The sequence below is a fragment of the Tachysurus vachellii genome, chromosome 15 (genome assembly GCF_030014155.1).
Source record: "Tachysurus vachellii isolate PV-2020 chromosome 15, HZAU_Pvac_v1, whole genome shotgun sequence".
Taxonomy (NCBI): domain Eukaryota; kingdom Metazoa; phylum Chordata; class Actinopteri; order Siluriformes; family Bagridae; genus Tachysurus; species Tachysurus vachellii.
In genome coordinates, this window is record NC_083474.1 from 15,500,497 (window position 1) to 15,512,807 (window position 12,311).

Sequence of the window (12,311 nt, forward strand, 5' to 3'; positions counted from 1 at the left end):
AACAAAGACGTTTGATATGTAAAGAATAAAACATTATAATAAAACATATCCCAAAACTGGAGGTTGGGGTCAGAGCACAGGGGCAAAGATACAGCACCCCAGGAGCAGAGAGGGTTAAGTGCCTTCCTCAAGCACCCAACAGTGGTAGCTTGGCAGTGCTGGGGCTTGAACCCTGAGCCTCTGATCAACAACCCAGAGTTTTAACCACTTAAGCCACCACTGCTCCGAAGCCACCACTGATCAATATATAATCCATACTGGTGATGTGTTGGATTATTCTCATACAGGAGCAGTGTTTTATTCCCCTGACAGTGCGCTACTGTAGCCCGAGTTCAGAGCCACTGAGAAGTTAACTCTCTGTGGATAAGTCTGGACAAAATGGGAGGGTTTTGTCAGGAAGGGCATCCGGCATAAAACCTGTCTCAGATCCAATATGCGGATCAAATGATCTGCTGTGGTGACCACAAACACTGAGCAGCCAAATGACAACAAAAGTGATTTGACATTGATTTCTAGTTTTAATTTATTTTAATGCTTTTAAACTATTTATAGTTGCATTTAATGTTATTGAATATTTGTAACCAGGTTATCAGTTATGTATCTGTTATCATCTACATTAAGCATTTAGATAAGGTTCATAAATTCTGACAAAAGGTGAAAATTAAGTAATAGTGAAGTGGAAATGCAGTAATATTGAACTAAATGTTTATTATTCTAATATATGAAAGCAAATCAACCACACAAACTTATACTGTATTCAAATTTATTTATTGTCATAAAATCACAAAACAGAATACATATAATGTAACAAATGTGTTTACAAATAGAAAAAGTAGAAGTAAATGAAAAAGCTTAAATGAATAGCACCACGTTGGTCAAATAGCACCTCGTTGCTCTCCAGCTCTGACAGTGTCTAAGTGCTGAGATCAAAAGAGTTTTTTTCTGTCTTCGCACTGAAGCCCAGAGAAGGTAGTGCGACAGCGACACTTGTCTGGAGACACACACTTCCCACCATTCAGACACGGCTTCTTACACACAGCTGTGGAGAGAAAGCAGCGTACAGTCATAGTAGTACAGTCCAGCATTATTATTTATTAATATGATTAATATGATTTATTAAATGTGTAAATGCCACAATATTTATGTTTATATAAGAAATAGATAGATAGAAATATAGAAAAGTCTATAAGATAGATAGATAGATAGATAGATAGATAGATAGATAGATAGATAGATAGATAGATAGATAGATAGATAGATAGAAGAATTTTATATGTGCGTGTGTGTGCAGTTTGGCTCACCATTGTGACAGGCTCCCCCCAGCCATCCCTCAGGACAGCTGCAGATTCCTGGAGCCACACAGCTGCCTCCATTCTGGCAACCCTGAGGACAGATTGCTGTAGAAACAAAACACACACACACACACACACACACACACACATTAAAAATTGTATTTAGTCATGAAATACACACATAGACACACAGGTTCTTGTACTGTATTTTTCTTGCGAATATTATTTTAGTATAGAATATTATTAATTGTATTGTTAGTTTAAAGGTTTACTTTATCATTTGTAAAAACTCATAATTACATCTTTAGGATAAAATTATTTTTGATTCTCAAATATTTGTATAGAAATTCAACAAACCTTCTTGGCATTTGGATCCAGTCCAGCTGGAGGGACAAATGCACTTGGCATGACCGTTCACTACAATGCATTCTCCTCCATTCCAACAGCCGCCATCACATGCCACTGTTAAAGACAAAACACATCTGTTTATCAAATTACAGTCACTGTAATCTGCAACCTCAAACATTATATTCTCTCAGAGACTAAAGTGACAACAGTAAAAGTGAGAGCTTACTGTAGAAAATAATTAAAATACCTTTTTCACAATATTTTCCACCGAGTCCTGAAGGACATCTGCACTTTCCAGGTCGGAGACATTCACCCCCGTTTTTACACTTTGGATCACAGTTAGCTGAAATAAAGAATCTTATTGTTAAATTCAAATCTCTTCAGTTTATAAAAGATAAAAAAAATGATAAAAGGTTCTGTTTAATTTATTGAATAGCCACAAAGGAAAGTGTATACAGTTGTACACACATAAACACAAACACCTCTCTCTTTCTCTCTCTCTCTCTCGCTTTCACACACACACACACACACACACACACACACACACACACACACACACACACTTACACACACACTCCTCACATCCTCCCACACTCTTTCAGTGAGTAAAAAGTGGAAACATCACCATACTGGCAGGTCTCTCCTTCATAGCCCCGAGAGCACAAACAGGTGCTGTTTCGGATACAGATCCCAGCATGTCTGCATGGTGGATCACATACTGCTTTCAGGTCGAACACAAAAGGTAACGAGACGCCACGGGGTGAATCTGATCCACCCAGACATACACCAGCTAGCAGAGCCATTATGGATGTAAAGCGATAAATCCAGATCAGTGAAGATGATTGACTAAACCCTGCCATTCTTGTATCCACACACTCACACACACACAAGGAACAGGCAAGAGTGAGGGTCTGAGAATAGTGTCCAGTTCTCTGGATCTGCCACCCTGTTCTATAGCACACCTGCAGGAGAGAGGAGGAATGACACTCTAAATATGTGATTTCTAAATATTTCAAACTTGATAATGCTATTTGATATATTACACAGGCGAGCTTGACTGTTTTAGCTTTGAGTTTTGAGAAAGATTTGTACTACACAGTGAGAGATCTTCTCATGAGATTTTATTTAATAGGTTTTTTAATAGGATACACATTTAATCATATCAAATTCTAGTAATGATCTGGATATTAAAAACACTCATATGTCGACTACAGACAATAAAATATCGTATGGAACTATGTCTGTGAGCTGTAGGCTACAAACATGGATACAGTCTCTCATGAAACATTCATGGTCTATTTGTAAAATATCACATTGCCAGATGTAAGGAAATGTTTTTTCCAGATGTGCACCATATGATACACCTCCTCAAGACGAGTACATCTCCATGTCTTCAGACCCGAGTTCATGCATTTCTTTCTCCATAAGACAAAAGGTGTGATCTACATGTAAGATAAGCAAACTATGACAGAAACGTTTGTAATAAAGTCACTCTGAAGTTGCCCATGTTTAATTCTATTACTATTCATGACATTTTACAATACTTTTTATTTTTTCACTTTAATGATATATAACAGTTAAACTCTGTATGCAGAAGTCTCAGTTTTTGTGTTCAAGCATGTTGAAAAGCTACATAAACTTCCCTGAGTGGCCAATAATTTAGGAACACCAGCTGTTTTTTCAGGTGTTGTTACATGAACCAAAACCGGCATCTATTCCGAAATTGAAGGAAGTAAGAGTTTTTCTTTAATGGCATTAGCAGATGTTAGCTGTTTCCTCAGGTGGCCTCTTCTCCTCACTGTGTTTGGGGTGTGAAAGTATTTTAAACAAACACCAGCCTAATATAAACAGCTAACATATATATGTTATACCCAACTCCAAGTTAATCAAGGAACAAAGAGAATAATGCATTAATTTGAATTTTTATTTTTATTTTATTAATACATTTATAAATATATTCACACACAAAAAAGACATTTTAAGCTGAAGGTTTTAAATAGGAGAAATGGCGCCATCTAGCGGGATTTAAAAAATTGAGTAGGCGTGAATGTAGGCGTGAACACAGTATATGCACTATGTACAGTAGTACATATATATTTTTAAAGCCGTTAGTTGATTGATTTTTAATTGTGTGTAAAATAACAAAATTAAACAGTTTCTCATATTTATCTCAGATTTTGTCTAAAATTCGTCGTGTATCGTCATTTGTGCCCTCTTTGATTCACGTGCGACGGACATGCGCACAACGATCAAGGAATGTCATCCTTGCTGACAGGAGTTTAAAAGAAGATTCCTGTGATTATAATTTGCAGTGTTCCTCAGAAATTACTACTAAAATATCTTGAGATAATCCCTTTGGATCCATGTGATATGACAGGGAACCCTGGTAGTTATCTGGTGTTCATACATCACCTATTGATCTACCTGTATAACCATAAACATCTGTATAATAAATACCAAGCTACAAGCTCACCCTCACTGACTGACTAGAAGGTTCTGGATATGGTCACAGCCCTAACACCTTTACAAGATAATGCTGATCTCATAAGATCAGCTATTAGAGACTCAGTAAAGCTCAGTTGAGAGAAGACTAGCAGGGACCTAGACCTAGAGCATTAGTATGGGAAGGTACAGAGGTATGAGAAGGTACACAGGTAAGGGAAGGTACAGAGGTATGAGAAGGTACAGAGGTAAGGGAAGGTACAGAGGTATGGAAAGGTACAGAGTTTTGAGAAGGTACAGAGGTATGAGGAGGTACAGAGGTATGGGAAGGTACAGAGGTATGAGAAGGTACAGAGTTATGAGAAGGTACAGAGTTATGAGAAGGTACAGAGGTATGAGGAGGTACAGAGGTATGAGGAGGTACAGAGGTATGGGGAGGTACAGAGGTATGGGGAGGTACAGAGGTATGAGAAGGTACAGAGGTATGAGAAGGTACAGAAGTATGGGAAGGTACAGAGGTACGAGAAGGTACAGAAGTATGGGAAGGTACAGAGGTATGAGGAGGAACAGAGGTATGGGAAGGTACAGAAGTATGGGAAGGTACAGAGGTATGAGGAGGTACAGAGGTATGGGAAGGTACAGAGGTAGGGGAAGATACAGAAGTATGAGAAGGTACAGAGGTATGGGAAGGTACTGTACAGAAGTATGAGAAGGTACAGAGGTATACACAAGTTAGTGAGGACCAATGACCTTACGACTCCAGTGCCATTAAAGCCTAAGCATGGCTCCTATGTTACTTCTGTCAAAGGTCTTGGTGTTTGTTTGCAGGTACAAATGAAGGTATCCAGGTGGTAAGACACACTCTCTAATATAGCTTAAAGATGAAACTTTATTGCTGTTAGAACTAAAACTACAGCAAACAGCCTCAGAAAATCTTAGTGCTTTCATACGTAGTTTGTTAGGGCACTCAAAGAGGTCGTGGCCGTTTGAAGACTCAAAATTATCTCTGCAGCTGGTTAATTTTAACATGTTTAGCTCCTTTACAACGTACTGTATGAGAAACCACCCTTACTGATCATTAAAACATATATGTATTTATTTTTTGCTAGATTTTGCACTCTAGTAGAATAACAAGAATAACAATCAATCAAGCCATTCATTTTTAATAGCTTGTCCTACACACGATTGGGTAACTGGAACCTATCCCAGGACACAGTGTGGGGGACACCCTGGACAAGGTAGCAACCCATTAGAGGGCATAATTACACACACATACATATACACACTCATACATATACACACACACACACACATACACATACACATACATACCTCTTGGAGATGTCAGTCAGCCTATAACATGTCTTTGGACTGAAAGAGAAAACTGAGGTGTGGGGACAACATCCACACAGAGCAGAGGCAGGAATTGAAACCCTAACCCTGTCACCTTGTCCACATCCAATTCATGTAGAATGGGGGCACGTGTAAATGAGATGAGGGATGCACACAGAATTATCTCAAAAGTAACATGTTACATAAAACTAACGTAGTCAAGTGTGAAGACCCCACAATTGTCTAATGTCTACCGTGTGATGTCTTGTCTGCTGTAAATGAATGAATTTACGGTAAATGAATAGTCTGATCGTGCTGCCCTTTTTGTTGGCTGCACGTCTGTTGTAGTTTGCTGCCCTGTCTGTTTTGATGTACTGATTAATGTTGCACATTAGCACTAAACCAAAACAAAATCATGTGAACACAACTCACAAGTAATGAATCATTCTTTTTCTGGTCCCTGTCTGTACATCTTACCCTATGCAATGCTGTCTCAATCAATTCTGTGCACTGCCTAGTAATATTCAAGTCTGGTAATATATCCCTGGTTGATTAGCCACAGCAAAACAAATCAAAAGAAAGCAAAACAAACATCATAGTCTGAACAGAAAGCAAACAGTAACAATCAGATCATGGTCTCAAGCAATCAGTTAGACCATTCTTTTAATTTTACATCAAATCAAACACAAAAAAATAAAACATCTCAAGTGTTGGTTGAATTAAGGATCTTTCAGTCAGATTTGTCTAGCTATATTGTTTTTGGATTTTGATGTCTTTTACAGTGATAAAATATAGCCTACTGATTATTTAAAAATCTAAATAGCCCAGCTTCACATAATAATTACACATTTCAATGATTAATATTTACAACACCTCATTCAAATTTATTTATATCATTTTACATCTGGCTGACATATTAAACATACCCCACTGCAACACAACTAACCCCTATATAACAGATGTTTTTTAAGTTTCCCATTTTTCCTTTAAATAAATACTTGTAAAATATAATGTATAAAAAGGCAGCTTAGATTTCATAAAAGGTCTCTGTCTAGATATGATTATCTATCCAGCAAATAATTTTCTTTCCATACTTACTGCTGTATGTAAAAATAATAAACAGTGAACGGAAAAAAAGGTTAGTGGTGCATATAAAACCAATAGAATGGAGCTTATGTGATTGCAGTCAATATGCAGCGAGTGACTCTACTGTGTGGTGTTTTCCTTTTAAATCTCAAACTCGTCCTGGAAAAACATAGGTATTGGAAGTGGTGAAACCATAGAGGACCAGCAAATCACTTCAGTCATGTCAAAACAACTTTTTCTAAAAGTACATCTATCTACAAAAGTCATGCTTAGAGGAGTCTGAGAACATTCTGGCTGAAGCTTTGCCCTCGTCCAGACATGTTCATGCACAGGAACTAAAGGACACTCTCTGAAATCCTCCAGTGTGGATGTAGTGCATGTTGCAGCTGAGTTTCACAACATGTCACTGTATCACTGTCGTCCATTGAGACTTGTGGTGTTTGAGCCACAGTCCACATAAAGGTAACTCTCCTGAGAGACCTGCTCAGCGTGGCCAAAGTACACGGTGGTGACGGTCATCCTGAAATACACAGACCACAGCAGAATGTAAAAGAATGAAATTATAGAGATTCCAAAAGCATTGCAGCACAAAGTTTATCATTACAGTATATGAGAGAAAAGCTTCACATTTAAAACTCAACACTGATCTTTATGGCCTTTAGGGTGCTTTTGGGAAACTGTACCCAGGTATGAATGTATTTGACAAATGTACTAGAAAACGTCTGTCATATAGATGAAAACTGTGACTCTCTTATTACATACTGAGATTATCTTATGACCTCTACCGACTCATACTATATTAAAGCATGGTGAACCTCTGATATGATACTGTTAACTTGCAGCGTGTCATTTTTCAGAGTCATAAATATTTTTCAGAAATGTAAATGTCTCCTCCCACAAAACCTCACAATATTAATTTTAACCCATTCATGCAGCATATCCAAAATAAGTCTTTCTGTAATTTGTTGCTATAGAATTGAAAATTATATTTTCAATATAATTGATTCTGATGTGATCTGCATTGCAGCTGGAGCACCTTCAGACCAATAAGAGTCAAGCATCCAGCAGCACTGTGGTATAGACCAATCAGAATCAAGCATCCAGCAGCACTGTGGTATAGACCAATCAGAATCAAGCATCCAGCAGCACTGTGGTATAAAGATGGCTAATGACCAGAGGTTATCTCTCTGCAGTTATCTATCTATATTTTATTGTGGCAATATTTACTTATACTTACTGAATGATGACCACAATGTTATGCACTTTTATAGCCTGCATGGTACAAAAATCACTGAAAGACAAAGACAAATAAGTAATGTGTAAACACACAAAGCCATTAATGAACGGTGCATTTGCTTTGGTAGGACAGCATATGTCAAAACTCAAAGTACTCACTAGATGTAGCTCATCTCATTGGCTATGACTGTCGAAACAGGGAAATCGACCTAGACAGGAACAGGCACAGTCAATACTCTCCTTTGATTAGATAGTCAATGGTACGGCAATATGAGTTTAAAGAAAGGTGAAAAGATCAGATGCTTGCTGTAAAAGCAAAAATACTCAATGTATTTCAGTACTCAAAATGTAAAACCACTTGGGAAGGGAAGTACATGTCAGAATACACTATTGCAGTAGTCCACTGTGTATTTATTCTGTAAACTCAGCAGTAAACTCATTGCTAGTTCTGCTGATATAGACCCTATTGTTATCTTGGATTCATGAAGGAGCTCATGACTCACTTTGAAAAGGCACTAAACATGGAAAGGCACTCCTTAAAGTAAGCTAATGAGTAACAGACAGCAGGACACGGTCACTGTGAAAAACACTCATAACCTTGAGCAATGAGTAAGATGGGTAATTTAACATCTTAAAGTCAGAAGACCCGTCAGCTGCTCCAGACGTGCATTTCTCACTACTGTAACTACATACATCTGTGGGTTACAGGACACTGCATCCTAGAAGTTGGGAATGCAAAAAACCCTTAACACTTTCTTTCCTTTTTAACATTTTCTTCTATATAGTTCTTATAAATAAATAAATAAATAAATAAATAAATAAATAAATAAAAGGCTGGCGTTTCTGAACTGAAATATGTTCCTCTTTTACATGTGTCTAAACCACAAACAATTGTCTATTTAAAAATCTAAACTAAAAAAGGCTGGTATTTTGATATCCAGTATATGATTCAAGCTGACTTTGTTATAAATATAAGTATGTCACACAGGTTACAACTTGTCAATAACTTGAACAAAGCCTGAAATTCACTATGTTGGGAAATCACATTTATCTAACAAGGTTTTAGATCTTGTCTTTACACAGACTCACTGTTTTCCTGCCTCATATTTGATTTAAAGATGAATAATTGACTAACACGATGCTACTCATTAGGATTACATAATTAACTTAGAAGTTAATACTTTACATATTGCAGCAGTTTTGAGCAGTGTGAGCACTACCCCAGCCTCATGAACACGTCAAGCTCCATTAAGCGGTCAGTTTTTCTTAATGTACTCAATAATATCCTTTAATATGAATAACTGTATACCAGTCTGCATTTTCAGTGATTAAACAGCTGCTTATAGAACATGAAGCACTCTCTGTGTTTGGTCATATTTGCATGTGGAAAAGGCAAGTAAACCTAGAGTCAGTTAAAAAAAAACAGTACGCACCTGCTGCATATCGAGGGGCATTACCCTTGTCAGATTGCTCACAAGTGACTTTCCAATCACTGTTTTATAGAACTGCACCTGTGCTGTGATGTTTGCCACTTGTACCGGATAGAAGTTATTATTAGTAATGTTCAGAGTGTTCTGAAATGAGACAAAATGTAACTTCATTCATTTCACACAGCTCAAAATGACACTCCAACTCTTTACCATTAACACAATGTAGAAAAAGAATGCATCACAGGAATGACAAGAAAAAGGGGCAAATAAAACATTAGGTGTGTTACTAAGATGTTATGTCATCAGAAGCCACCAGAACAGTTCCAATGCAACTTGCTGACCATTCTACAAGACTGCTTGTGCAATGAACATCATGTACAATGAACAATACCATATATAGCCTATATTTATAGAATATCCTGTAAATATGTGATTAAATACTAATGTATAAAGAATGAAACCTTTAAAATCGCTACCAAAAAGTCTGTCAGGGGCATGTTATACAGTATAATACAGCTTCAGCTACTAATACTTCACCAAAGCCATCAACGAAACAGAAAAAACAAAACCAAAAAACTCACTGTAATATTGAGATAGACGATTCGTTGATCTTTATCAAATCTGACTGATGTAGATTTCACACCGTTGTAGGCGACTTCGATGGTGCGGGGAAAGAGGAAAAACACAGCCAAGCCAGAAAGCAGGAGGCAGACCACCACTGACAAGCTCACATACAGTTTACTGTAAAACACAGGTTTGATCAGAATTATTTCTTAAAACTAGTCAAAGCACAAATAAAGGGTTAATGAGTTGGTAGGATATATGTATGATATGTTATTAAACAGTCATAAATCTAGTAATATACAAGACATTTGGTCAAGCTTTCACAAACATGAATGTGTATCAACCATTTCAATCAATTTCTGCCTAAAGTCTTAAAAATCTAACAGATCTGTGCAATGCCATGTTGAAACATACGTTCGTCTCGGCCTCAGTCTTTGGTCACTGTATGGTATCAGGGCAACAAGCTGATTTTCTTGTTCTGAGCAAGAAAGAAAACACATCAAGAGCTCATTTGCTTATGTTGAACCTGTTTGGCACTAACCAGGTTCATGAGTTATTAAAGACTACGGTTACAGTGCACCATATTGAGAGCTTGAGACCAGAGTGGTGTTAAGTGACACTTGGGAAACTTGAGATCCAAAGCAGACTTTGGCACTACTTTGGTCTGACAGTGTGAAGTTTTTTCTTTCCACTGTTAACAGATTGGCTGCTGATTTAAGTAAACTGATGCTAGAGATATCTTATTAAATGCTTTTACACTTCTCTGGGTCCAAACTTTAATACCACATAATGCTACATAATAAAATAGACAACATAGTTAACTTAAGCACTTGTAGCTACTTAAACCTGAGATGATAGAAATGGATAAATAAATAATCATTTGAGGAACAAAATATAGCCCATTTATCAAGGTTTCTAATTAACAGCAAACAAAACCTGAGACTTTTTTCCTTTTTTACCTCTTGGTATTCTTCCTGTTCCTTGGCAAGAGGGACAAGTGACACTGTCCCTGCCTGTGAACTCAACATAAGGGAACTGTGAAATATCATTATTATCCTCCTCTACTGATTCAGAGCCAGGATCATCAGGGGTCAGTTTCTCCTTGCCCTCGCTTTTGCCTTTTGGCAAAGAGAAAATGGACTTCCCCATGGCTGCATTTAAATGAGAAAGAGAAAAGACTGTTGAAGCAAAGGACACCATTTAATATTTGTATAAATGCCATAAAAAGAACGATAGCAATGTTTTTACATAAGAAAACACATCAAATGCACAACTGCTTTTTTACACAAACAGCTTCGGCCAAAACACATAAGTGACAAGAATGATGAATTGGACTGGGTCTGTTTTTTTTTTTTCTTTCTTAGATGATATTTATTCTAATAACAATTTAATGTATCTTATACCTGTGAAGGTGCATGCATTGCACAATTATGCTTTATGTTTGATACAATTATGTAACTTTAATTATTTTTTAAAGGAATACTTCACTATATTCAAGTTTCCAGTTTAATGATAGGACTAAAAGTACAAAACATGCACATTTTCCTTATCAACCTTCTCTTTCCTTTTCTATCCAGCTATTTTCCTTTTCTATCAATCAATCAATCAATCAATCAATCAATCTATCTATCTATCTATCTACCTACAGTACCTACCTTTTGTATCTATCTATCTATCTATCTATCTATCTATCTACCTACCTTTTGTATCTATCTATCTATCCATCTATCTTTCTAGCTACCTTTTCAATCTATCTATCTATCTATCTATCTATCTATCTACCTACCTTTTGTATCTATCTATCTATCCATCCATATATCTATCTATCCATCTATCTTTCTAGCTACCTTTTCAATCTATCTATCTACCGTTTCTATCTATCTACCGTTTCTATCTATCTACCGTTTCTATCTATCTACCGTTTCTATCTATCTACCTATCTCTACCTACCTATTTAGATAGATAGATAGAGACAGACATTCAAACATACAGACATATATTAAACAGGTAAATGGTGTTTCCATCAATATCTCTGGTTACATAATAAATTATATGTTATATAATATTTCAGGTCATACATCGAGCAGGAGTTTAAATGGCTAATTCATTATAAATACAAAGCAAAGTAAATATGAACCATATCTTGAAATGACAGTAAAACGCAGACTAAACAATGAGCAGAGCTGAAATGTTTTATTCTCCTCCGTCATTATGGACATGTTGTACTTCACAAATAAAAATATAACCTAGAGCTATGTAAAAGAAATCAACAAATCCTCTTCCATCCAGTACTCACCTTTGTTTAAAACCGCCTGTTCCTGATATTTGTGAACGCACGGTTTGTTTTGCTTTACCGAATCTCACTCAGACGACAACAGTGTGTTAGAATTTAACGAGTGATAATTAAATACGCATGCGCGGCTATCTGCGCATGCGCGCTGTACATAAGCGAGGAATCGTACAAGAAACGTTAACGTTACACACGTTTTCGATTAATTCAATCGATACCAAGTAATAAACACCAGTGGTTTACTTATTTCTGGCTGAATTTGACTCTGTACTTTCATCTCTTAGGCTTAAA

The 12,311-nt window shown here is 36.7% G+C and overlaps 2 protein-coding genes across 2 annotated transcripts; both read right to left on the reverse strand.

Moving 5' to 3' along the window:
* Positions 1-823: 823 nt before the first annotated feature.
* seraf (Schwann cell-specific EGF-like repeat autocrine factor) lies at positions 824-2,555 on the reverse strand. The gene is made up of 5 exons (XM_060888471.1): positions 2,266-2,555; positions 1,888-1,983; positions 1,650-1,754; positions 1,302-1,397; positions 824-1,039 (listed from the first exon to the last, which is right to left on the reverse strand). The coding sequence occupies exons 1-5, from the start codon at positions 2,498-2,500 to the stop codon at positions 927-929; spliced, it is 645 nt and encodes a 214-aa protein (XP_060744454.1). The 5' UTR covers positions 2,501-2,555; the 3' UTR covers positions 824-926.
* Positions 2,556-6,271: 3,716 nt separating this feature from the next.
* tmem106ba (transmembrane protein 106Ba) lies at positions 6,272-12,148 on the reverse strand. The gene is made up of 8 exons (XM_060888482.1): positions 12,027-12,148; positions 10,690-10,881; positions 10,145-10,208; positions 9,748-9,907; positions 9,170-9,310; positions 7,896-7,945; positions 7,738-7,791; positions 6,272-7,020 (listed from the first exon to the last, which is right to left on the reverse strand). Exons 2-8 carry the CDS (start codon positions 10,877-10,879, stop codon positions 6,912-6,914), a joined length of 768 nt encoding a protein of 255 aa, XP_060744465.1. The 5' UTR covers positions 10,880-10,881; positions 12,027-12,148; the 3' UTR covers positions 6,272-6,911.
* Between the last annotated feature and the right edge of the window lie 163 nt (positions 12,149-12,311).